At 35.7% G+C, this 24,371-nt stretch overlaps 1 protein-coding gene across 1 annotated transcript in view; it reads left to right on the forward strand.

Moving 5' to 3' along the window:
• The window catches only part of LOC115412945 (E3 ubiquitin-protein ligase SH3RF3-like), a 237,235-nt gene that overhangs the window by 142,408 nt on the left and 70,456 nt on the right, over positions 1-24,371 (forward strand). The window contains 2 exon segments of the mRNA XM_030125629.1: positions 4,625-4,900; positions 11,407-11,502. Of these exon segments, the coding sequence (XP_029981489.1) occupies positions 4,625-4,900; positions 11,407-11,502 (372 nt within the window).

Raw genomic sequence — 24,371 nt, forward strand, 5'->3', positions numbered from 1 at the left:
TAAGATAAACTCCCTTTTAATACCTGTCTCCTTCAAGAACATGTTCAGTGTATTAAGTGTGGGTGAAAGTGTTTATTAGAGTGTGAAGGTAAATGTTAAGATACGAAGGTGAGCTGTGAAGATGGGTATCAGGGTGTCTCAGGTTGTATAGAAATGTAGCTTTGATATTGTATTAGCATAAAATGTGGACATTTTATTTTAAAAAGTCAGTTTGTTTGGTTTGTCTGAATCTGATATATTTTTCTTTATATTTATACTGATAAAAAATAGTACACTGGCATATTTGGGCCAGATAAGATAATAAAAAGACTTGTCACTATGAGAATAAAGTAATAGAATATCAAGATAAAACCCTTAACTTTATGAGAATAAAGTCGAATACAAAGAGAGCCATGATTTTTTTAGTTAGTTAGTTTATTTTGGTCGTGAAACAACAGTCAGTACAGTACATGGTTCATCGATGTAACACCAATGCGATAGCAAAACAGGAGAAAAAATGATATTAAAAAAAAAAACAAAAAGAAACAAAAAACATCGAGAGCAAAGTCATAATATTTTGAGAATAAAGCTGTAATGTTATGAGAATAATGTAATTTTTTTAAAACACTCATAATTTAATGAAAATAATGTCTTACTTTTATGAGATTAAAGTTGGAATATTTTCAAAATAAATTTGCGATAGTGCAAAAAAAGTCATAATTTAGAAATTGTAAACCTTAAGCCTTGTTGATGACAGAGTTTCTGGTTAAAGCGAATGCAACAAGCGTAGCAGCAACTTTCATTTCTGTTGGACCGGACGACTAATGCTAATGTGTTGATGGTGGGCGGGGCTAATAGGCTCAGTATTTCAACGTGGGTAAACCCCTAATGAAAGTATAACCTTGCAAAATGTTCCAAGTTCTCCAATATGTGACAAGTGGGTACGACTTGATTCTGGTAAATTCTGATATATTTCCCACCTGTTATTAAATTAAAATGTTATTCTCATAATATTATGGCTTACTCTTGAAATATGAGGACTTTAATCTCATAAAAGTACAACATTATTTTCCGTTTTTTTAACCCTGTAAAGCCTGAACCATTAAATCATTGACAGAAAATTCCAGTTCTTTGAAACTGGTGCCTTTATTGGTCCTTCTGAACAACCAAAAAAAATGTTTTCAAATATTAATTTCTATGTATGAGTTTCAGTATTGTATCATATTTGATACATTAGGTCTCAATGCTCAAATATTATTTTTGAACAAACAAAAACATTATATAAAAAACGTAATATAACACAAACATGTCTAACAAATTGGTCATTTCTTTTCAAAATTGACAAAGTTCTTCCTCCTTCCTCATTAATGACAGTCTTGTAGTGTCACTGGAAAGGCCTTTGGTGAATGAATTCCTCCCCCTGGTGGATTATCTGTGTATTGCATGTATCTAATTGTATACATGAGGTTTTTCAAGAGCAAAAATATCACACCGATCATGTAGAGGGCTTCTAAACTCATGTGTCACATATGATACATTTGGGATTATAGGGTTAACTATGACTTCATTCTCATAAAACTATAACTTTTTTTTTTGTATTTGACTTTTTCTCATAAAATTACATGTTTTATCTTGATATTTTCTGACTTTATTCTTATAGTGACAAGTGTTTTTATTTTCTTATGTGGCTCTAATATGCTAAAAAAGCATTTCTCATATTGTGAAATGTATGCATCATGTAAGAAATGAGTGAGTCAGTGCATGTCTCTTTTTGACAAGTGATAAGTTAGACAGCACAGTCCTGATTTTGATGAAACTCCAGAGAGTAATGCATCACACTGCACTGGCATTTTCAAAATTACTGTGTTTGCCCAAGGTGGGAGCGGCAATTACCTGGCAAACATTTTAATAACCAGTCATATCTCACACACTGCTAGGGGAATAAAACGTAACTTGGAGCACATATCCAGCTATCCATGCTCTACAAATTTGTCTCCAGGGCTAACAGTTTGCAACATATTGGATTTTACACTTTTTTTGTTGCTTCAAAGCCAGTTTGCCTCTTAGCTTTTTATCTTTACTTTCTTTTTTATTTGAATTAATTCACTTATCACTGCAGGAATCAAAGCCCCATTTGTACCAGTATGGGGTATCGCAAATGTGAAAATAGCAAGAATACAAAACAGCATATAGACTAATGCAATACATTTTTTTGTTGTGTCACATAGCAGGCTTGAAACTCATTTGTTCCAGGCATGGCACAAAGTGACACTTTCCAAACGCTCACTTTGAACAATATAATGAAACATAACAATTCTCTGGATGTGCAGGTGTCAACGAGTTTTTTAAGGTGCACTCCAAAAAAAGGTGGGCACCGTGGCACAATGCGAGACAGCACTGCTTTTTTAGTCTTTGTCTAATAGTGCAGTGTGCATGGGTTTTATGTAAAAATACACCTGGCACATCACCCTATATGTTAATTACTGCAGTCTTTTCTCTGTGAGGCTTTTGTCTGCTGGGTTAGATAACCAACAGGTAATATGTTTGGCAGCAGAAAGCAACAAGTTGAGAGTAGAAAAGAAAAGTGTCTCTTTTGGAGAAGGATGTGAGTATTGTGCACTTACCAAGCACAAGTACAACAGGAAATGAAAGTACCCAGTTGCAGCTGAGGACACTTTAAACAGGAGCTAAGAGGAAGACAAACTTTATCTTTGATGCGTAGTTAAAGCGAGTAGAAATGGCTGAAATCTCCAGTCTGGGATTTTCCTGTGCAACCACGTGTTGTTTTTCTGTAGATGTGAAATTATATAATCATGCAGTTCTGTAAAAAGACTTTCATTGAATGGCTGCACAATATTGGAAAAAACTGACATTGCAATTTTTTTTAACCCTGCAATATACAGGGGTTGGACAAAATAATGGAAACACCTTCACCTCAAGATGATAATGCCCCAATCCATACAGCTAGAATTGTTAAAGAATGGCATGAGGAACATTCTAATGAAGTTGAGCATCTCGTATGGCCGGCACAGTCCCCAGACCTCAACATTATTGAGCATTTATGGTCAGTTTTAGAGATTCAAGTAAGATGTCGATTTCCACCGCCATCGTCTCTAAAAGAGTTGGAGGGTATTCTAACTGAAGAATGGCTTAAAATTCCTTTGGAAACAATTCACAAGTTGTATGAATCAATACCTCGGAGAATTGAGGCTGTAATTGCCGCAAAAGGCGGACCTACACCATATTAAATTATATTTTGTTGATGTTTTAAGGTGTTTCCATTATGTTGTCCAACCCCTGTATGTTGCAATATAAAAATCTATTCAGGAGAATATAATAGTTGCGTGGTGCTGATGTAAATGGTCAAACAAATTAGTTGTGTTTCCTCTTGTTGTGGCAACAGGTGTAAGGCACTATCAATACAGAACACATGTTTCAGTATCATCCTTCTTGTAGCTGAAATAATTCCAGATAACTGACGTTGCTTTTCTTTTTGGTACCAAGTCTTTGTTTTCAGTGATTTTCTCTTTTGTTTGTTGCTCATTTTTCAATATTGTTACCAGCGACTCACTCCATATGCAGGGGCGTGGTCTGCTTCAGCAAACTGATTAAGAATGATTGTGATTGGTGGATCGCTGCGTACAGTATTTCTCAGGTACCGTTGAAATTAGATGAGAACACATTGAGTTCATTTGCCTCCTACATTGCAGGACCTGCAATGTGACTAATTCGCACACGTACATCGCGATAACGATGCTCAAACGATATGTTGTGCAGCTCTAATTCATTGCATTGTATATTTTCTAACCTGTTGGATCTCAAATTCACTCAAAAGAGAAACATTATAAAGCAATAGTGAGGTTTGATTTCCAACCCAGTTCTTTTTCTGCATGTCACCTCCCCATCTCACTCTCCTATATTTCCATTCCTTTCTTTCTATTTCCCACTGGATGCATTTCTATAATATTTAATGTGCATTTTGACATTTTGCATTTAAAAAATGTTCATGGAAAGGGTAAAATTGGAGGAACTAAAGATTTTTCTCTCTCTTGATGTGGTTTTTGCTGTTTTGTGCAACAACAACAAAAAAAAGCAAATGTGCATAAAAAAACTTTTTATGTAAATTCTGATGTAGCGGACATTTAAGTCTTTGCTGCATCCTCCCAGATTTTCTGATAAAGTGTAAAATCCTGTCTGGACCAACAAGTCATTTGGACTAATGAGGAGACCAAATTATTAATCTTTCTTATCCATAAAAAAACAACATCATTGCTATTATAGACGGAAATCAACAACAGAATGCTCTACTACTTCTACTGTTTTTTTGAGCCATGTGTAACAACCTACAGCACCAACTGCGGACACAATGTGGCACTGATTTTTGGCCACACCAGTGTAATGAAATTACACATATTTGCATTTTCAAATTTCTTGAATATTTTATGGAAACACAGCTGCTGTCAATAATAAAAGCAAAAATAAAATATTAATTTTTTATGTATCATAATGTGTTTTTTCTTTTCTCTTAATCTTCCTATGACTCTTCAGATTAGCCCAAAGGTTAGCTAACAGGCTAAATCTATCTGTGTCAGGTTTTTATTTTTATGTACATCAACAGTTTTTGTGTGTTTGTGTGTTTTTGTAGAACATCCCTGCACTGCCTTGTGGTAAAGCCCTCTACTCCTATGAGGGCAAAGAACCCGGAGATCTGCAGTTCTCCAAAGGCGATATCATCATCCTGCGTCGTAAGGTGGATGACAACTGGTATCACGGTGAGCTCAACGGCTGCCATGGTTTCTTGCCTGCTAGTTACATCCAGCTTCTGCGTCCCCTGAGCCAGACTCCACCACAGGGCAAAGCACTGTATGACTTTGAGGTCAAAGACAAAGACCAGGATAAAGACTGTCTGGCCTTCAGCAAGGTAACGCATACACACACCCTGGAGAGATGGATGGATGGATGGATGGTTGGTCTACTTACTAGAGGCAAACTGATATCTGTAGTGTTAACCCAGGCTGTTCTTTTGTAGGACAGTAATAATTTATTACCCCTGCCTCTGCTCTTCAGTCTGGTCCTGAAAATGTAAACCAGAGCAACTTCAAACAGGATAAAAAGTACCAGCTCTGTGTGCTGATTTCCCAAAGGAGATGCAGTTTTCACCTTTTAATCCATATCTTGCCTTCAAAAGCAGTGAAATGAGTCTCACTGACTGTGAACAATACGTAACTTTTTAGGGGTACAACTTTAAATTACCTCTCTAAACTTTGAGGGGATGATTGTTGATGAGTCAGTTACTCATTGGTTGTGGTTTTATGGTCGTAGATGGGTCCAATAGGGAGTTCCGCTCCTTACAATGTGCCTCGTGGGATAGGAAAATGTAGAATAGTCTGATGAGTGACATATAATGCTTTGATTCTGTTTGATTGAACTTTTGGATCAAATGTATAACGTCTAGCTGTTAAAAGATGATTGTGCAAGGTACGAGAGCAGTAGCCTGTTGGAAAAAAAAAAAAGTTTTCTGTGAAAGGGCTCGGTGGACTACTTCTTTTGTCTCATCAAAACTAAAAAGGACCATCACCTCAGCACATTTCACCTTGCTCTTGAGAAAGAAATGAAAAAGTACCAGACGAGGTGAAATCCACTTCAAACTTGGTCACATTGAGATCTGAAGAGACACTTTCAGCACACAGTGGACACAGGCAGTTGGATTTTTATGTCAAAGTAACTTTGCTAACTTGTAAAATAATTCTTTAAATTGACAGATGTTATACAGGGTGGGGAAGCAAAATTTACAATGAACATTTAGTTGTTTTTTTCTCAGCAGGCACTACGTCAGTTGTTTTGAAACCAAACATATATTGATGTCATAATCATACCTAACACTATTATCCATACCTTTTCAGAAACTTTTGCCCATACGAGTAATCAGGAAAGCAAACGTCAAAGAGTGTGTGATTTGCTGAATGCACTCGTCACACCAAAGGAGATTTCAAAAATAGTTGGAGTGTCCATAAAGACTGTTTATAATGGAAAGAAGAGAATGACTATGAGCAAAACTATTACGAGAAAGTCTGGAAGATACTATTAAAGAAGAATGGGAGAAGTTGTCACCCGAATATTTGAGGAACACTTGCGCAAGTTTCAGGAAGCGTGTGAAGGCAGTTATTGAGAAAGAAGGAGGACACATAGAATAAAAACATTTTCTATTATGTCAATTTTCTTGTGGCAAATAAATTCTCATGACTTTCAATAAACTAATTGGTCATACACTGTCTTTCAATCCCTGCCTCAAAATATTGTAAATTTTGCTTCCCCACCCTGTATGTGTCACTGATGGAAAGATTCAAGTGGGATCACAAAAGTAATACCATGTATACTGACAGTGAAAATGCATCCCTTAATCAAAAAAAAAAACAAAAACTGACATGTCTGGGCATTTGTGATGTCTAGACTCACTAGAGTACTCCAAACAGTGGATTTCACACTTCGATGATTTTGTATTTGTCAAAAGTCAAAGCATACCATTGATCGGATTTGTTATTTAAGGGGCTATAGGTAGTGTTTCCACTTCGAAGTGTTTAAAAAAAAAATGACCAGAAATCAATATTGTACCTTGATTACTTCCCAAGATGAACTGGATTCAGATGTTTACCTCCTAAAGATTTTGTTGACATCAGCTAAAAAAGCCATAACAAAATGTTGGCTGCAGAAGGAAACACCCACAATGGACCTTTTCATTTCAGTTGTAGAAAATATTAGACTTATGGAATGCATGACTTTCACCCTGCAGCTTCAGGAGGAGCTGGGAAAACTGCGCTGGAGACAATGGAACTAAAAACGGCTGATGTTGTATGCATCTTTATGTTATAATTGTCATCCCTAGACCACACTTTCTTGTTCTTTGTAAAAATTAAAATGACTATAAATAAAAAGTGTCCCAAAAAAAAAAAATTACCAGAAATCATCGTAGTATTTAGAATAACAGCATTATGTTTTGGATTAAAGAGATATGAACTGAGGTTATTTACACAGATGGTCCAGCAGATTTATGATTAGCGAGTCATTCTGTTGGTCTCCCATGATGAGGAAAACCAACGGTGCAGGGCCTTTGACCAAAGCATCAGAAAGTGACAAGAATGGATGAGAACCATTAAGAAACAACTTCTAGAGTAGAAGAAAATGAATGAATAAATTTATTTTTGGTTTTACATCAGTCATTGCACTCAGTACATCAATTGTAATAAACATAAAAACCAAAAAAGGAATAGGCTAGAAGCAAAAGCTTATTTTTTTGCTTATCCTTTTCAACTATTACACTGCTTACGTCAACTTAAATGTGTACAGCATCAAGCATTTACACCATAATAATAACAAATAAAAGATAAAAAAAAAAAAAGTCAACAACAAAAACACATCTACCATCTTAATTCAATATTTCTGAATAATTTAAACCTAAAGTACTCTTTTTTTTTTTTTTTTTTTTTTTTTTTTTAACTTCGCCAAAATGACTCTATGAAAAAAGCTATAGGCACCATTTTTTGTTTTCACCACTGGAGACAGCTTTAAAGGAAAAGGAGGCAGTTTGATGATGAAATGGTAGCGTTTCTTCTACACAGATGAGTTTGATTATGAGGTTTATGCAGGTATAAGACAATTATTTGACGTTATTATGCTTTTTGCTACGTTGGCCGTTTGTCGTTCCTCAATTCAGAATTTTTGTTGTTATCTTTATATTTGTCCAAACAAATGTACCTTTAGTTGTACCAGGCATTAAAATGAACAAGAAACTGCAGAAAACAAGGATGGTCTAAAAATTTTTTCCACGACTGTAAAGCCAAACCCAAATACAGTGTAAAATATCTGAAAATTTGTAACTGCAGGATTACCTTGATGATTGAGGGTGGGAGTCGCATCAGTCGCATCAAGATCTTGTTTCTTATTTTTATCAGCAGATATATAGTGAAATATTTCATCTCCATGGTGATGCATTTTCGTTGACTGTGGGCGTATATTTTGTGTGAAATGAGGTAGGGATTTGGCCTCAGCACAATTTGATCTAGTGAAGACCTCTATACATCATCATATGGGAAACTTGCAGTCGTGTTGATGTCTCCAAAGACAAACGTGCCCCTTACAGTGTGCATCAAGACACAGCTCGATGTGAATGGTAATTTGTATTCCCTGTGCTCCTCTGTTCCTCAAAGCTTATCATTTTGTTTCTGCTGTTACAGAGGCTCATTTGTGCAAGGATTGAATGCTCGACATATCCACTGTGTCTCCTCTCTCTAAGTCCATAGATAGAGAAAAAGAAAGATGATTAAATTACACCGTACGGTTCACTTTAGACTCATAACACGCAAAAGCAAAGTCATAGATAGCTGGGTTTTAAATCCGTATTAACACATGATTACGATCTGCCTATTGTTCATGTTATTTTGTGTTTTAGGGCCAAACTAATCAACAGGTTAATGATTGAAGATTAGAAAAAGCTGTACACTCGCGCTGAGGCACAAGCCCCTGTGGTGTGCCCAATGCGTGTTGTCATGCAGAACCAGTGTGTGTGATATTGTTTTCTCAGTGTGGGAAGTAATTACTCAGTATGAACAATACACAGTCATTTACCAGTATTATCACTGGAGTCCATAATGGTCCAACAAAGACCGCCATATTCATCTGAGGAAAGACGAAGAAGCACAGGGAAAAATATGCTCACCATGAAAAAATACTTTGTGGGTGTGTGCGCGTTTGGTTAACAGGATATCTTTAAAGGCTTTCTGATACACACATACATTATGTGAAGGAATACACAGTATAAAAGCTATACCTATTAAAATACAACAGTATAAATCAACTGAAACAAGACTATTAGACTAAAACTGGCCTTCCCAACATTAGAGTCACGACCTAAAGTGTGTCATTAAGTGCAATAAGTCATGCAATAATCCTCTGTTCTGCAATAACAACGCAATACTTATTCAATATTTATTAAAATATAAATGCACTGTTTTATATAGACTTAGGTTCATAGGTATACATACTGTTTATAAATATACATACTGTTTCATAGATATACATACTGTTTTCATAGGCAATACATACTTTTAATACTGTTAATACTATTCGTAATATACATACTATTTATAGTTTTATATATATACTGTTTTCATAGGCAATACATACTGTTAATATTGTTCATGATATACATACTGTATATAGATATATATATACTGTTTTCATAGGCAATACATACTGTTAATATTGTTCATGATATACATACTGTTTATTGATATATATACTGTTTTCATAGGCAATACATACTATTAAGACTATCCATAATATACATACTGTTTATAGATATACGTACTGTTTACATAGGCAATATATACTGTTAATATTGTTCATGATACATATATGATATACATACTGTTTCACTGATATACATATTGTTTTCATCGGCAATACATACTTTTAATACTGTTAATACTGCTCATGATACATATACTGTTTATAGATATGTATACTGTTTTCATAGGCAATACTTACTTTTAATACTGTTAATGGTATTCATGACATACATACTGTTTATGTATATACTGTTTTCATAGGCAATACATACTGTTAATGTTGTTCATGATATACATACTGTTTATAGACATATATACTGTTTTCATAGGTAAGACATACTGTTAATATTGTTTATATCGTTCATAGATATACATACTGTTAACACTGTAAATTTGCATTCATTCATATTTTGTCTAGTCTTATTTTTTTAATCTACTTAGCTCTATTCTTACATTACTTTACAAATTGTACAAATTTATATTTTAACCTATTTTCTCATCTTATTTTTAGCTTTTGTAATTTTATATTCACTCTATTTTCTTATTTTCTGTTAAACTGGTGTTTTGTTGGCTATTTTTCTATTCTATTCTATTCTATTCTATTCTATTCTATTCTATTCTATTATGTAGCTTTTTTTTTTAGCTAGTTCCCAAAATACCTGACAATAATATGAGACATGTTAGTTTCTGTCTGTGTGTTGCTGTAACAAAGAACAAGAAGGTTCACTAGCAGCAGATCCAGTCGCACTAATTCCACTGGGAGAAGTGAACATGATTTATAGGGCCGAGCAATTCTTCCGCCCCAAAGTCACCAAAGTTCAGGTTCAAGAAATCTTTATTATCTCCAAGAGGGGGAAATTGTGTGCAGCCAACAGAATAACATAAAATACGACCAACATTCTGAACCCACACAATGATAAATAACGTAAATATCACATCGGATCGTTTAATAACCCAATCGCTGCAGGGATAAAGGATTTCTTCAGTCTGTTATCCTGCATTTTAGCTCTTAAAATCTGCGACCAGATGGAAGAAATACAAATTCACTGTGAAGTGGATGGCTCGGGTCAGGCAAGATTGACTGAACCTTCTTTAAAGACTTCACCATGCAAAATGTGTGGAGATGCTTGCAATTTTACTGCACATTTTCACAATTGGTTCCAATGGGTTCTTATTTCTAAAGGACATTTATCCGAACCAAAAAAAAGAAAAAAAGCTGAGTGCTGATTCAATAAAAATAAGGATAACACATTTTTATGAAAGTCTGGTCAATGTTAAAACCACAAAGCTTGCAGTAAAAATACATACAATGGTGGTTTTTCCACAGAAACCATCAACATGAATAAAAGGTCAGTTTGCCAATGATGGTACCAGGATACTTTGTCCAAGTTTGTCACAAGTGCCACATTTACTTAACGTTCATTCATTCATTCTTTTAAATTCATTCATTTGAATGAATGAATGAATCTGTTAAAAAGTAATATTAGTTTATCATTATTTAATTTAAACCTAGTTTGTAACCATACCTTCAACCATGTTGTCAACCCTTCTGACCACGCCCACTTACAGGACAGGAAGTGAACCATATCGTACCATTGCCAAAACATATGTTCTGTCACTTTTATAAACACAGGATCTTTGGCTGTTTTAACATTACTTTCATTGTTGATAATAGAAACATAATTTATGTAATGGTTGCTCCATCCTTGCTGCAAAACCATTTCATTCAGTACTGTTTTGAGGGTGGAAATGCAGACACTATGGTTATTCATGAATATTTTTTTTTTTTTTTTTAAATTTGAGTCCTGAGGAGACATAAAATTGATTTATTTGGGTCTCGAGCAAAAAAAGTCTGGAATCCAGTTTAGTATAAAACATGCCATGGACAGTGTCTGGATGCAGAATTTGTAGTTAGGAGGTTTAAATGTAATAATTCAAATGCCTCAGGAAGGAATTCTTAGGTGCTTTATTTTAATGTGTCTTTTAACAATATTCTGCATTTAAAAAAAGAAAATGGTCTAAATATGACATGCATGCTGTGTATGTATGTTTATGAATGTGAGGTCTCGCTGTCTTCCTTTAGGACGAGGTACTGACGGTAATTAGGAGAGTGGACGAGAACTGGGCAGAAGGCATGCTGGGAGACAAGATTGGCATCTTCCCCATTCTCTACGTAGAGGTAAACACAGAAAAACACCAACACACAGGCTTCATATGATGTTACTGCTGCAAAATTTCAGTAGAGAAACTCGTACTCAGGATCTAATGGAAAGTTTTTTTTAGTCTGATCTGTTTTCCTTCTCATGGTTGCACTGTTAGTATTACATGAACTTCACATGCTGCTGTTCCACATCAGGCTGTGATAAAAAATGGTCTATTTCTGAGTACTTGCAAATTTGTGTGAACACAAAACCAACCTTAAAGTAGCCCCTGAGACACAGATTGAACTGATAGCACTTAATTTGGCTGAGGTATTTAATGATGATGTTTTCTTAAAGGCATTTCCTCAATAAAAGGGTAACAGCTCCAACTCTGAAAGTATTTGCCTTCTGTTTCACTAGTCACTTTTCCATTCGACATCTGCACAAAACTTTACCAATATTTACTAAATGTCGAAAAAACAGAAGTGCGTAATGTCGTTTTTTTTCATTAAATCACAAATGCGATGATTCGTTTATTTATTATCGCGAGATGACATGAGAAGTCATTCCATAAACATGGCGACGAACGTAAATATGGTGTTGATTTACAGATATATTCATTGGTCTTATATATTACCCCTCTATCTCGTACTTAAATTAAAAAAAAAAAAAAAAAAAAGATTGGGTTTCCTGGTGTCTCCACACATACCGCGACACGTTTCTTCTTCTTCTTCATCGCTTGTTGTAACGTACGTCAACATCCGTTTATTTAATTCACCTGACTCTAGTTGCGAAAAAAGGTCTTTCCATTGCAGTTTTGCATGATATACCATTTGCGCTACGCCCAAAAAACCACCTCTTGCCAGCGCAAAAACTTTTAATCGAAAAATGACACTTTTGGCGAAATTGTCGTTTTTCCATTATGTAAATATTTATGCGCAGTTTGAGGGTCAATGGAAAAGCGACTACTGTCATGTTTGTTCTGGAAAAAGAAAACATTGCCTTTTAACACTGGTCCTTTTAAAAGTGACTGAAAGTGCCTAATATTTACTTTCTTGTATTATTAGTCTGTTTTCATGGCTCTAAATGGTGTCAGGTTTCTTCAAACTGGGAAGTACTGCTGTGTGTGTATATATATATATGTGTGTGTGTGTGTGTGTGTGTGTGTGTGTGTGTGTGTGTGTGTGTGTGTGTGTGTGTGTGTGCCATTAAGTCAAGAAAGATGAAGTGTAGTTTGGAGAAATTCATTAGTGCACACATTTAGGCTAATTCCTGGACAAGCTTTGGTTTGGCTTTTATGAGCCGTATTACTTTTCTTGTTCATCCCCTATTTAATGAACAGATGATCGTAAAATCTCACACTCAACACAAGACAGCTTTCTCATCAATCTTTCCATCTTCTTTTCGTTTGCAAACCCAATCATGTCCTCAAATTGAGCTATCTGACCAAATGACTCTCATAGGTGAAGGTGATTAAACCATAGGCTGAACAAAGCCGCCGCAAACACACAGACACACACCTATTAGTTAGAGATACATCAATAATTTAGACCTCTCTGTCACGCTGACACAGCGGGGTAATGGTGGCATACCATGTGTGTGTGTATGTGTGTGTTTGTGTGTGTGTGTGTGTGTGTGTGTGTGTGAGTGTGAGTGACTCTGAGTGGGGGGGTGGTGGTGGGACGTCTGTGGGGAAAGCCTAATGAGGAGGGCCCAGCTGGACTTCTGCTGGTGTGTGTGTGTGTGTGTGTTTGTTTGTGTGTGTGTGTGTGTGTTTGTGCGTGTGTGTTTGCCTCGGTAGTGGTGAAGTACCTCTTTCAGCTGTTGTCTCCACTTGTGCTAATATTTGCCAATCGGGGTGATGTTCATAAATCTGTGGTTAAGGATTTATTTGATAGTGATGCCATCAAAATTACATAGGGGGTGTGTAAAGTTATTGGCAGCCGCCACTTTGGAGAGGGTGCTTCTGTTCAATCCCTGCAGACTAAATTATAGCTCTCTGCTTTCACTGGGTTGTATTAGTTAAGGCATTTCGCCTCAGGTGTTTTTGGAAAGTCTAACCCTAAAAAACTCGATCTTTTAGCTGCTCGCCTCTGCGGACAAAAGTTCTGAACTATAACTTGACAAGCTGCAGTGACTAACTGATTAAAACTTAGAAGTATTTTTGTGATGGTTTCCACCTGAATTTAACCTTTCCTAAATGATGTGTCACCATTTATTATAATATTATCCTCTGAATGTTTCGGTGTAAATCAGGTATTTTCCTATATTTAACCTGTTAACCTCTAACGTGTCTGTGGTGAGTGTTCTGAATGTAGGATTTCTTTAAAATATTCCTAGAAATTCAACCGTTTGCTCAAGAAGAACAATTTCAAAAACACTCATAGAATAGACCTTGTTCTTTCCATGGACATCTGACCATGCTCAGTGTAGCCCCCCCCCTCGCCGCCTGTGTAATGGGGGGAAAACACAGAGTGGTGATTGAGATGGACTCACTATAAAAATAAACAGTTTGGGCTTTTTTCTACATTGTTTTCCTTGTGTTTTTTTCACTGTTGTTTGCAGTGTTTTGGTGATTTTCCTTGACTTTTTTTTTTTTACTGTGTTTTTACTGAGTTTTGACCATGTAACTGCGTTTTGGAATTCAACCAGGTATCAAAAAGTATCTAGACCAGGGGTGTCAAACTCATTTTCTTCCGGGGGCCCCATTCATCCCGATTTAATCTGAAGTGGGCCGGACCGGTAAAATAATAGCATGATAGCCAATAAATAATGACGACTCCAAATTGTTTTAGTGCAAAAAATAACATTCAATTCTGCTGATATTTACATTTACAAACCATCAAAACAAAAAGGATGTGAATAACCTGAAAAATGAAATTTCTTAAGAAATGTAAGTACAATTTTATCAATATTATGCCTTGACTTATCATTTCTACATGTGCATTACAGATCAGATCTGCAGAGGCACAAAACATTTAGTAACAGGCAAAATATTGTGAAAATTGCATGTAATGTTGTCCATATTTGTTCAGGTTATTCATATTTTATTGTTAAAGGATAGTTTCTTAATGTAAGTATTTTCAAAATTTAATGTTTTTTGCACTAAATCAAAGAGAAAAAAAATGGTGTTGTCATTATTTATAGGTTATTATGATATTATTTTTGAGTTTGATGCCCTAACTTGCATTTTGCAAATTCATCCCATGGGCCGAATTGAAACCTTTGGCGGGCTGGTTTTGGCCCCCAGGCCTCATGTTTGACACCTGTGGTCTAGACTGATTTAGACAAAAAGATTGAAAGATTCAAGATTCAAAGCGTTTATTGTCATGCGTACAGTAAAGAAACAGGCCCCAAAGAGCCCCAAAACAAAAACTACGTGGCCAAAATTCAAATCCTTGTTGTTGGTCAGTGTGTTCCACTTCAAAGTTCATGTTAAGCATCCTAAATCTCTTATTGATGTACATTCTGAGTGCGTTATATAGTAAAAACCTGTCAAACCTCAACTCCTCCTTTGTCTTTTTCTGTTATTCCACCCTGTTTTGACCCTAAAACACATAGTAAAACAAAACCACTGAATAAAAGGAACACAAGCACATACTCACAGCAGCTTTTATGAACCTGAAACAGCAGGTTAATATATTAGTGTTCATAAAAGCTCAGAGTAAATCCAAAGCGTATTATATCAAAACAGTAAAAACTGGAACAAATCTGACTTTTTCAGTAAAATATATCATTAACTGAACATAAAAACAAACATCTACAGTCATCGCCATCTGCCAAATTATTTGTTTTTGTTGGTAAATCAGTATTGGAAAAAATGACAGCGTTTCCATGTTCACTGTGGAGCCTTTGAACATCCAAATGGGTCGTATCTGATGACCATGAAAAGCTCAGAAGCTGTGTTTTACCTCAATTATTTCAATGTAATGGTAAGATTAGTGTTTCAAAAGTCATTAAATATTTTAGATCAGTAGATGCTTTTGGTCGCTGGCAGCTGCTTCAGTCTTTGAGGGTATCATCCACACAGTAATCAATTCACATTTTCCTCTGAAATTTTATATTGTGGATTAAATGGTACTTCAAACTATAGAGCAGTATTAAGAGGGTCTTTTTCCCTATTTCTCTCACTGTTTCTTAGGAGTGATTATGGACCATAAACTCTGTTGGAAACCACATATAAAATATACCGAACATGAATTGTCTGCACATGAAATATAAAATATCGGTGCACTTAAGTTTTTGGAGTCAAACAATGAATGAACATAGTTATGAGTTGAAACTGTTTCACTGTGTTGAGTTTTGAAAAGCCTTTAAATGTAAAATACCTAAGGATTATAATACAAAATGCTTTAAATATAATATACTTAAGGATTTAGACTCATTTATGTTAGTTTATTTCTTTGGCATTGTTAGCAGTATGGATAATGGGAAGGGATGGATACAGGATTAGGAAAATAAATAAAACGACAACTTTGGCTTCAGCTTATTCCTTTTTTTTCCCCTTTTTTCAGTTACTGTTTGTGAGAATAATGTCTGTGAAATCATTTATGTTCTGTGTACATATGCAGCCAAACGAAAAATGCATTAATTTATTCAGTGCAAATGGCAGATTAATTGAATATTAAGTATTAGATGAAGCTGTAAATAGCCAGACCATGTCACGTACACTATATAGTAATCTTTCAGGTCTGTGCACTTGCATATATTGCTGCATAGCTTTGCATAGCATTACAGTGCACTGCGAGTAACAGTAAAATTAAGAACTTTAAATCTCATCTTTCTTTTGCTTCGTATTTCTATGTGATTAATCGTTTTGAGTTTTTACTTTAGAACACACAGGACCTCTTCTGCTTCCACTCAGTGATGTTTGCGATTTCATCAGATAAACATCACTATTAATAAATGAATGAATATTCTACAATTTCATCCCCTCAGGGCAGCATCTTGGAAATGACTTGGCAATGATTGTGGGTCAGTGTGTATCATAATGCTCAAAGATTAAATTAATATTTAATTAGGTTGTTGATAGCAGTAGAAATGTAACATATGTAAATAAATCAATTAATTTAAGATGAGATTAGATATCCTTTTATTGTCATTGTATAGTTACAATAAGTACATAATAATAAGACATGTAGCAAGTTGCATAAACAGATCTATAAATAAAATGAAAAACATTTTTGTATTCAGCTGTATGAAGGAATAATTGATTGTATTGCACATATTTACATACATATGCCGTTGATATTGCACATTTTATTGGAAGCGCAGAAATGGTAATGTTCAAATTGGATTAAGTGTCCATGGAGAAAACATTTCTTTTAGTCTGTTTGGTTTTAAATGTCCTGTATCCCATCATGTAGGGTTAAGGTTATGTGATCTTACACATTCAGCTTATATGTAAGATAGGTGTTAAACACAGTAGGTGAGCAATTGGGCTGATACTAGGTGGTGTCTGTGTGGCTAAAGTTTGGCAAAACAATATTTTATGCTAAATATGACTTAACCCATAAAGACCTAGAGGTGCTTTTGCGGCAGTTTCCAAATTAATTTTATTCTCTGGTCAGCCGTTCTTAAGTGATTTATCACCATTTATTATGATATTATCCTCTGTATTTTGTATTTTTCACTGTAAGTCATGTGTTTTCCTATATTTAATTAATTACCCCGCCCCCTGAAAGGGAGGCAAAGGGCATTGTTTTTGGTTTGGTTTGTTTCTTGTTTTTTTTTTAACACTGTAGCAGCAAAACTATTGGTTGAATTCATATCAAATTGGGTTTATAGATTGCCCGTGACCCAGGATAGATGTGATTACATTTTGGGAAAAGCAGGTCAAAGTTAAAATTTTTTAATGAATTTTTCAAATCTTTTTTTTCTCCCATTTACTAATAATGGACGAAATTTCAAATGTCTATTAAAAACATCAATTTAGTTTCAGTTTACTTCAAACTTGGCACATATATCGAGGCAATTGATATGCTGACATCAGCACATGCATAGACATGATGACATCAGCTGGATCGATGCCAAAATAAGCTACAATAAAAGCGAGGGGCGGGGTTTGTTGTGCCTTGCACCACTTGTTATATTTAATTTAGATGTTCACGAAAGCTCATAGTTAATTCAAAGGTTACTATATCAAAACGGAGAAAACTAAAGAAAAAGCGACTTTTTCAGCAAAGATAGCAATATGAATGTCCACTGTCATTTGTCAAACTCAATAGGTTTTACTGGTATGATCTATTCTGTATTTTATTCTTTTATTTTGTTTTTAATTATTCTTCTGTACAGCACTTTGGTCCACTACGGTTGTTTTAATTCATTCATTCATTTTCTGAACCCGCTTTATCCTCACTAGGGTCACGGGGGTCACTTGGAGCCTATCCCAGCTACATAGGGGCGAAGGCGGGGTACACCCTGGACAAGTCGCCAGTTCATCGCAGGGCTGAACATATAGAGACGAACACTCACTCTCACATTCACACCTATGGGCAATTTAGATTGACCAATTAACTTATCAGTGGATGTCTTTGGATGGTGGGAGGAAGCCAGAGTACCCAGAGAGAACCCACGCAGACACAGGGAGAACATGCAAATTGCACACAGAAAGGTCCCCCAAAGGTGTTGGAATCGAACCCAGGACCTTCTTGCTGTGAGGCACGAGTGCTAACCACTGCACCACCGTGTCGCCCTGGTTCTTTTAATGTGCTTTACAAAAGAAGTTGGATTGGATTGGTGAATCAGTGTTCTAGAAGATGACAGTGTTTCCACGTTCACTGCGGAGCCTCTGAACGTCCAAATGGGTCATATCTGATGACCACGAAAAAATGACAAACTGCATTTTACAGCAATTATTTACATGTATTGATAGGATTAGTTGATCAACAGGTATTAAACATTTTAGTTCAGTAGATGCCTTTGGTTGCCGGTGGAGGTTTGGGTCTTTATGGGTTAACATAATCATGAAATAATCACAAAAATAATGCTTTTTATTCATAAATGTCCTCTGAACAAGTCAAGGACACTTTACAAGATGTAGAAAAACAAATATGTTAAAAACAATGAAGCTGTTATGTATTCTTCAAACAACTCTTATTAAATCTGGGGTTGACTAGATAAAAGTTTGGCATGTTTTATCAAACTGAGCTGCATCTGTTGTAGATTTTTTTTTTTTCAGTCCGTTGTACCAGGATTTGTACCTTGGATGGTGCACTGAGTGGGTTGGAATGATGTTGTGTAAGTGGAGGAGCTCTGTGGAAAGGTTAGCTGTGGACTCGGATGGAGGTGAGGTCAGCGCAAGTAAGATCTGAGTCGAGTGTAAAAAAGTTTTTAACACATCTGAGGGTGAACGGTGCAGATTTGGGAAGAGTTTGAGATAAGACTGGGGCGAGTTTGGATTCACACGCTGTAACATGTGAAGCACACCTTTTGTCTCCCTGCTCCATCTCTATTTTTTATTTCTCTGTCTTTATGCCTCCCACCATCGATGCAGCAGAAAAGCGGCTGGCACACACCTGCCGTGGCTTGTGTGCGTGCGTGTGCATGCATGTATCTTGCTGGCTTACCCTTTTCGCAGTGCAGATATCAGCTCATCAGTTTTGAGTCTTAGTATTACCCAGAGAGAGCGCTCATCTTCCAAAAGGCACAAAGTACAGAGAGTACAGTTAGCTCAACACATAACAGATGACCTTGGAGATTTCATTCAGCCAAAAGCACCAAGTGAAGAATTGTCTCTATCAAGAACGTCGACTCCCTTATCTCCTTTACTGCAGTGTGTCCAGCCACTATTGCAGTAGTAGTAGTTAAAGAGAAACTGACACAGCAGTCATGTATGTGGCGACTGCTGAATGCACTATATGCGGAGGCTCGTGCGTGGGTAAAAGCGTCCATTTAATAGGTATATAATTGGTTGAAAAATATGCTAAACCAATGCGCCCGTCCACTGCCTCGGTGACCTCTTGTTTCTGCGTGAGGATACGTGTTTGTGTGTGTCCTCTAGTCAGTCTCTTGAGAGCAAACTGAGTTATAGCTGCAGCATCAATCCATCATGCTCATTAGCATATGATTTTGCTTTGATTAGCATATCTATTAATATGGAAATGCAGGAGCCCCAACACAGAACCTAGACGGGTCGGTCCTGTACACATTCCGCCTCTCACACACACACTCATGAACACAAATGCTTGACTTTCCCTCTAGGGATGGTTTGGAAATTTGAGGTTACACTAAGCAGACATGATTCCGGTGTAAATTTGTTCGAAGGCTCAGGCTGTTGTTGTCAGGTAATGTATTACTTTGTGCAGCAGTGTTTCACATTGACCTCTTGGTGTGCGTCCAACAAATCAATAAGACTGTGACCTATAAGATCTGACCCAAAAAACTAATGTTTCCTTAGCATTGGCATTGATGATACAGGTATTCGCCATACTATTGTGTACTGCAAGAGTGTTGTTTGCTTTAAAGCTGCGGCACTTGATGGTTTTTTTATTGTCGCTGGGCAAAAATCCATAATTACCTTTCAGCTTATTGTAATTCAATAGGTCTGAGAAACAATAGTTCTGCATTTACTCTCCTCCAGTATTTCCTGGCTGTAGAAAATCTTCCCTCTGGCACAGGTTTAAGCTAATCACAGGTGTTTTATGACAAGTAGGTGGGTTATATGCTTGAGTGACAGCTGTAATTACTAATCAGTGGTTGGATTCTCTCAGATATGAAAGGCTGTATAAGACATCATTTATTCTATCTCTTTCACAGTCATACATTCTCCTTTTACAAAAATACAGTGTTGCCCATAAAGTTGGAATAATTTTCTTTTCCAGACGCATTCGCCTTTTTATTCCTATTAAACACATCCGTATTCATCTTTGACCAGGTGCCATGGTCACACTTCACACTTTATCAAGAATAAATCGCAATCTCACAGTCATTCCAAAAACATTTTAATCCATCTTTATCAACAGTGTTCATTTTAAGTCTCTCATTCATATATTTTCTCTCATATTCATATATTTTCTCTTACACATTAATACATTCTCCTACTACATGTACATATTGTCTCCTTTGCACATTTATATAATTTCTTACATGCATTCCCTAATACTTGTATGTAAGAAGGAAATGTATGTATATGAGAGAAGAATGTTTGAGGAAAATATATGTATATATATATATGTATGTGTGAGAGGGGAATATATATGTGGGAGCTCAAGTATAGTGGAAACGGATGGCAGATGGTTTATGGTTTAATCATGCTTTGATTGGCTGAGACGCTTGAATAGAGAGGGACCATCAGTACTGCCCTGAAAACAGCATTATCAGACATATATTCTCCTCACACATTACATAGATTTTCCACTCACACATATATTTTCCTCACACTTATATATTTTCCTCTCACATTCATAAATTTTCCTTTCACAAGCATATATTCTCCTCTCATATACACATATAGTCATCAGACACATATTTTCTTTTCACATTCGTATATTTTCCTCTCTCATGCATGTAATTTCCTCTCACACTCATATATTTTCCACTCATATACATATATACTCCTGAGACACATATATTTTCCTCTCATGCTCATATATATTTTCCTTTCACAAACATATACTATCCTCTCATATACACATATGCTCATCAGACACATATATTTTCTATTAACATTCATATATTTTCCTGTCTCATGCATGTATATTGCTCTTGCACACATGTATTTTCCTCTCACACTCATTTTATTTTCCTTTCACAAACATATATTCTCCATCCATATGCATATATACTCCTCAGACACATATATTTTCGTCACACTCATATATATTTTCCTTTCACAAACATATGTTCTCCTCTCATATACACATATGCTCATCAGACCCATATATTTTCTCTTCACGTTCATATATTTTCCTGTCTCATGCATGTATTTTGCTCTCACGCACATATATTACACTTATATTTTCCACTCATATACATATATACTCCTGAGACACATATATTTTCCTCTCACTCTCATATATTTTCCTTTCACAAACATATATTATCCTGTCATATACACATATACTCATCGGACACATATATTTTCTCAGACACATATATTTTCTATTCACAATCATATATTTTCCTGTCTCATGCATGTATTTTGCTCTCGCACACACATATTTTCCTCTCACACACATATATTACACATATATTTTCCACTCATGTACATATGTATATATATATATATATATATATATATATATATATATATATATATATATATATATATATATATATATACTCCTGAGACACATATATTTTCCTCTCACACTTAAATATATTTCCTCTCACACTCATATATTCTCTCATATACACATATACTCATCAGACACATATATTTTCTCTTCACATTCATATATTTTCCTGTCTCATGCATGTATTTTCCTCTCACACATATATATTCTCCTCTCATATATACATATACTCCTCAGACACATATTTTCTATTCACATTCATATATTTTCCTGTCTTATGCAGGTATTTTTCTCTCACACTCATTTATTTTCCTTTCACACACATATATTTTCCTTTCACAAGCATATATTCTCCTCTCATATACACATATACTCATCATACACATATATTTTCTCTTCACATTTATATATTTTCCTGTCTTATGCATGTATTTTCCTCTCGCACACATACATTTTCCTCTCACACACATATATTACACATATATTCTCCACTCACACTCATATATTTTCCTCTTACACACACATATAGTCTCCTCTCACATACATATATAGGCTACTCCTCAGACTAACATTTTCTCTTCTCAGACACACATATTCTCTTCATTCATTTGTATATTCTATCATACATGCACATATTTTCATCATACATGTTATATATTCTCTTCATATACACATATATTCTTCTCCCACATCCATACATTTATTCTTACCTACATTTATTAGAGAATATATGTATGAGAGAGTTAAAAATATTCAATTCTGCTGCTCTACTCCATGTTGCAGAAGCTTGGAAAATAGGCTTCGCTTTTCCATATCAGCATGAAACAATGTCAGGTCATTTACTTTTATATTTAGTATTTTGGGAAATGCAGAAGGAAAGTGTATTCTCAGATTCTGTCATATTTCCCCCAGATTTTCTTGCAGCTTTAACCCAGCATAGACATTAAAACTGCATATTTGCATGTGATGCGTGCCATTAAATTTGGCCTGCATCGCTCAGTACAAGTGTCTGTTGTTATATTTGCATTGGGCAGTGTGATAACTACTTTGTCCTCTCCTTTGTGATGCCCTGGAACAAATCTGAGCAAGCTTACCAGAGGCTGATGCTGAGCGCACAAATCCCTCTAACAGATATACAACTTTGATAAACATTAACACAGAAGAAAATCTTCCAAAACCATCCCTAACGTCTGATGCCGTAGGAGCCCGGGGATAACTCGCACAGACTCCTTCAAAAGTCTGTAATTGTCAAATGCATCCAATAAGTGTCAAAACTTTCCCTATTCCTTCTCCCTCAAACAATGTTCCCACAGCTAAAGGTCAGAAAGTTCACAGATACAGTATTATGATAATTTCACAGTGTATGAGAATGTAGAACTAACCTCTTGATCAGCTTTACACAGAAAAATCCTCACATTTAAGCTTTTTTTTTTTTTTTTGTTGAATGGTAGTTAGTGTGTTCTTTTGTTGGAAGCTCCAAGAATAATCCGGATTTGTCTGGGTCTCATTTGGATAAATTTATTTAATTTACTAAGTGAAACAAAGGACTCATATCTTAAAACATTAACTACTGACTAATATGTGATTAAACTTTAAGACTTCAACTAAATTAACCTTTCATGCATCAATTATGAGAACCTTAGTCAATATTTTTTTCTTGAGTGATTTATTTTTCCCTCTTTAGGCAAGAAAAAAACAATGCAATTGAATTTTTTTACGACCCTGTTTTTCATGGAGTTACAAAAATGTCCACTCAGCTGGACACCATGCGTTTAATTTTTGAAGCGAAGATACATGTATTTAACCCCTTCATGCATGAATTATGAGATTTTTTTCTGACTGTTTTTATTCCTCTTTAGGCATGAAAAAAAAACAATGTGATTGAAATTTTTTTATGATCCTATTTTTCATGAGGTTACAAAAATGTCCACCCAGCTGAACACCATGTGTTTCATTTTTGAAGTGACATACCGTGTGAAAACTACGAAATAAAAACATTTTTAACGCTGCTAGTCTGATATTTTCTCACATTTTAACATACTACAGGGTGTCCCATAAGTCTCCATACATAGGAAAAATAAACGTTTCTTGACATAAACCATTTTTATTACCTCCGCCAAGGAGGTTATGTTTTTGCCAGGGTTTGTTTGTTTGTCTGTCTGTTTGTCTGTCCGTTAGTGTGCAACATAACTCAAAAAGTTATGGACAGATTTTGATGAAATTTTCAGGGTTTGTTGGAAATGGGATAAGGAAGAAATAATTAAATTTTGGTGGTGATCGGGGGTGGGGGGGCCCACGGGGGGGGGGGGGGGGCGCAGACCAGAAAATTTCATCAAAATCTGTACATAACTTTTTGAGTTATGTTGCACACTAACGGACAGACAAACAGACAGACAGACAAACAAACCCTGGCAAAAACATAACCTCCTTGGCGTGGGGGGGCCCACGGGGGGGGCCACTGATCAGCCTTGGCGGAGGTCTGCGCTCTCCGAGTGCTTCTAGTTTATATATTATGCTCTATATGACTGCCATTTTGTCGGGAACACATTTCAGTGCATGTCCTCCACTGCTGAAAAACTATAAAGAAGAAATATAAAGAAATACATGTTAGAACCATATATGTATGGAATGTATTATGTCTCCTATGTATGGAGACTTATGGGACACCCTGT

This window comes from Sphaeramia orbicularis, chromosome 21 (genome assembly GCF_902148855.1).
Source record: "Sphaeramia orbicularis chromosome 21, fSphaOr1.1, whole genome shotgun sequence".
NCBI lineage: Eukaryota > Metazoa > Chordata > Actinopteri > Kurtiformes > Apogonidae > Sphaeramia > Sphaeramia orbicularis.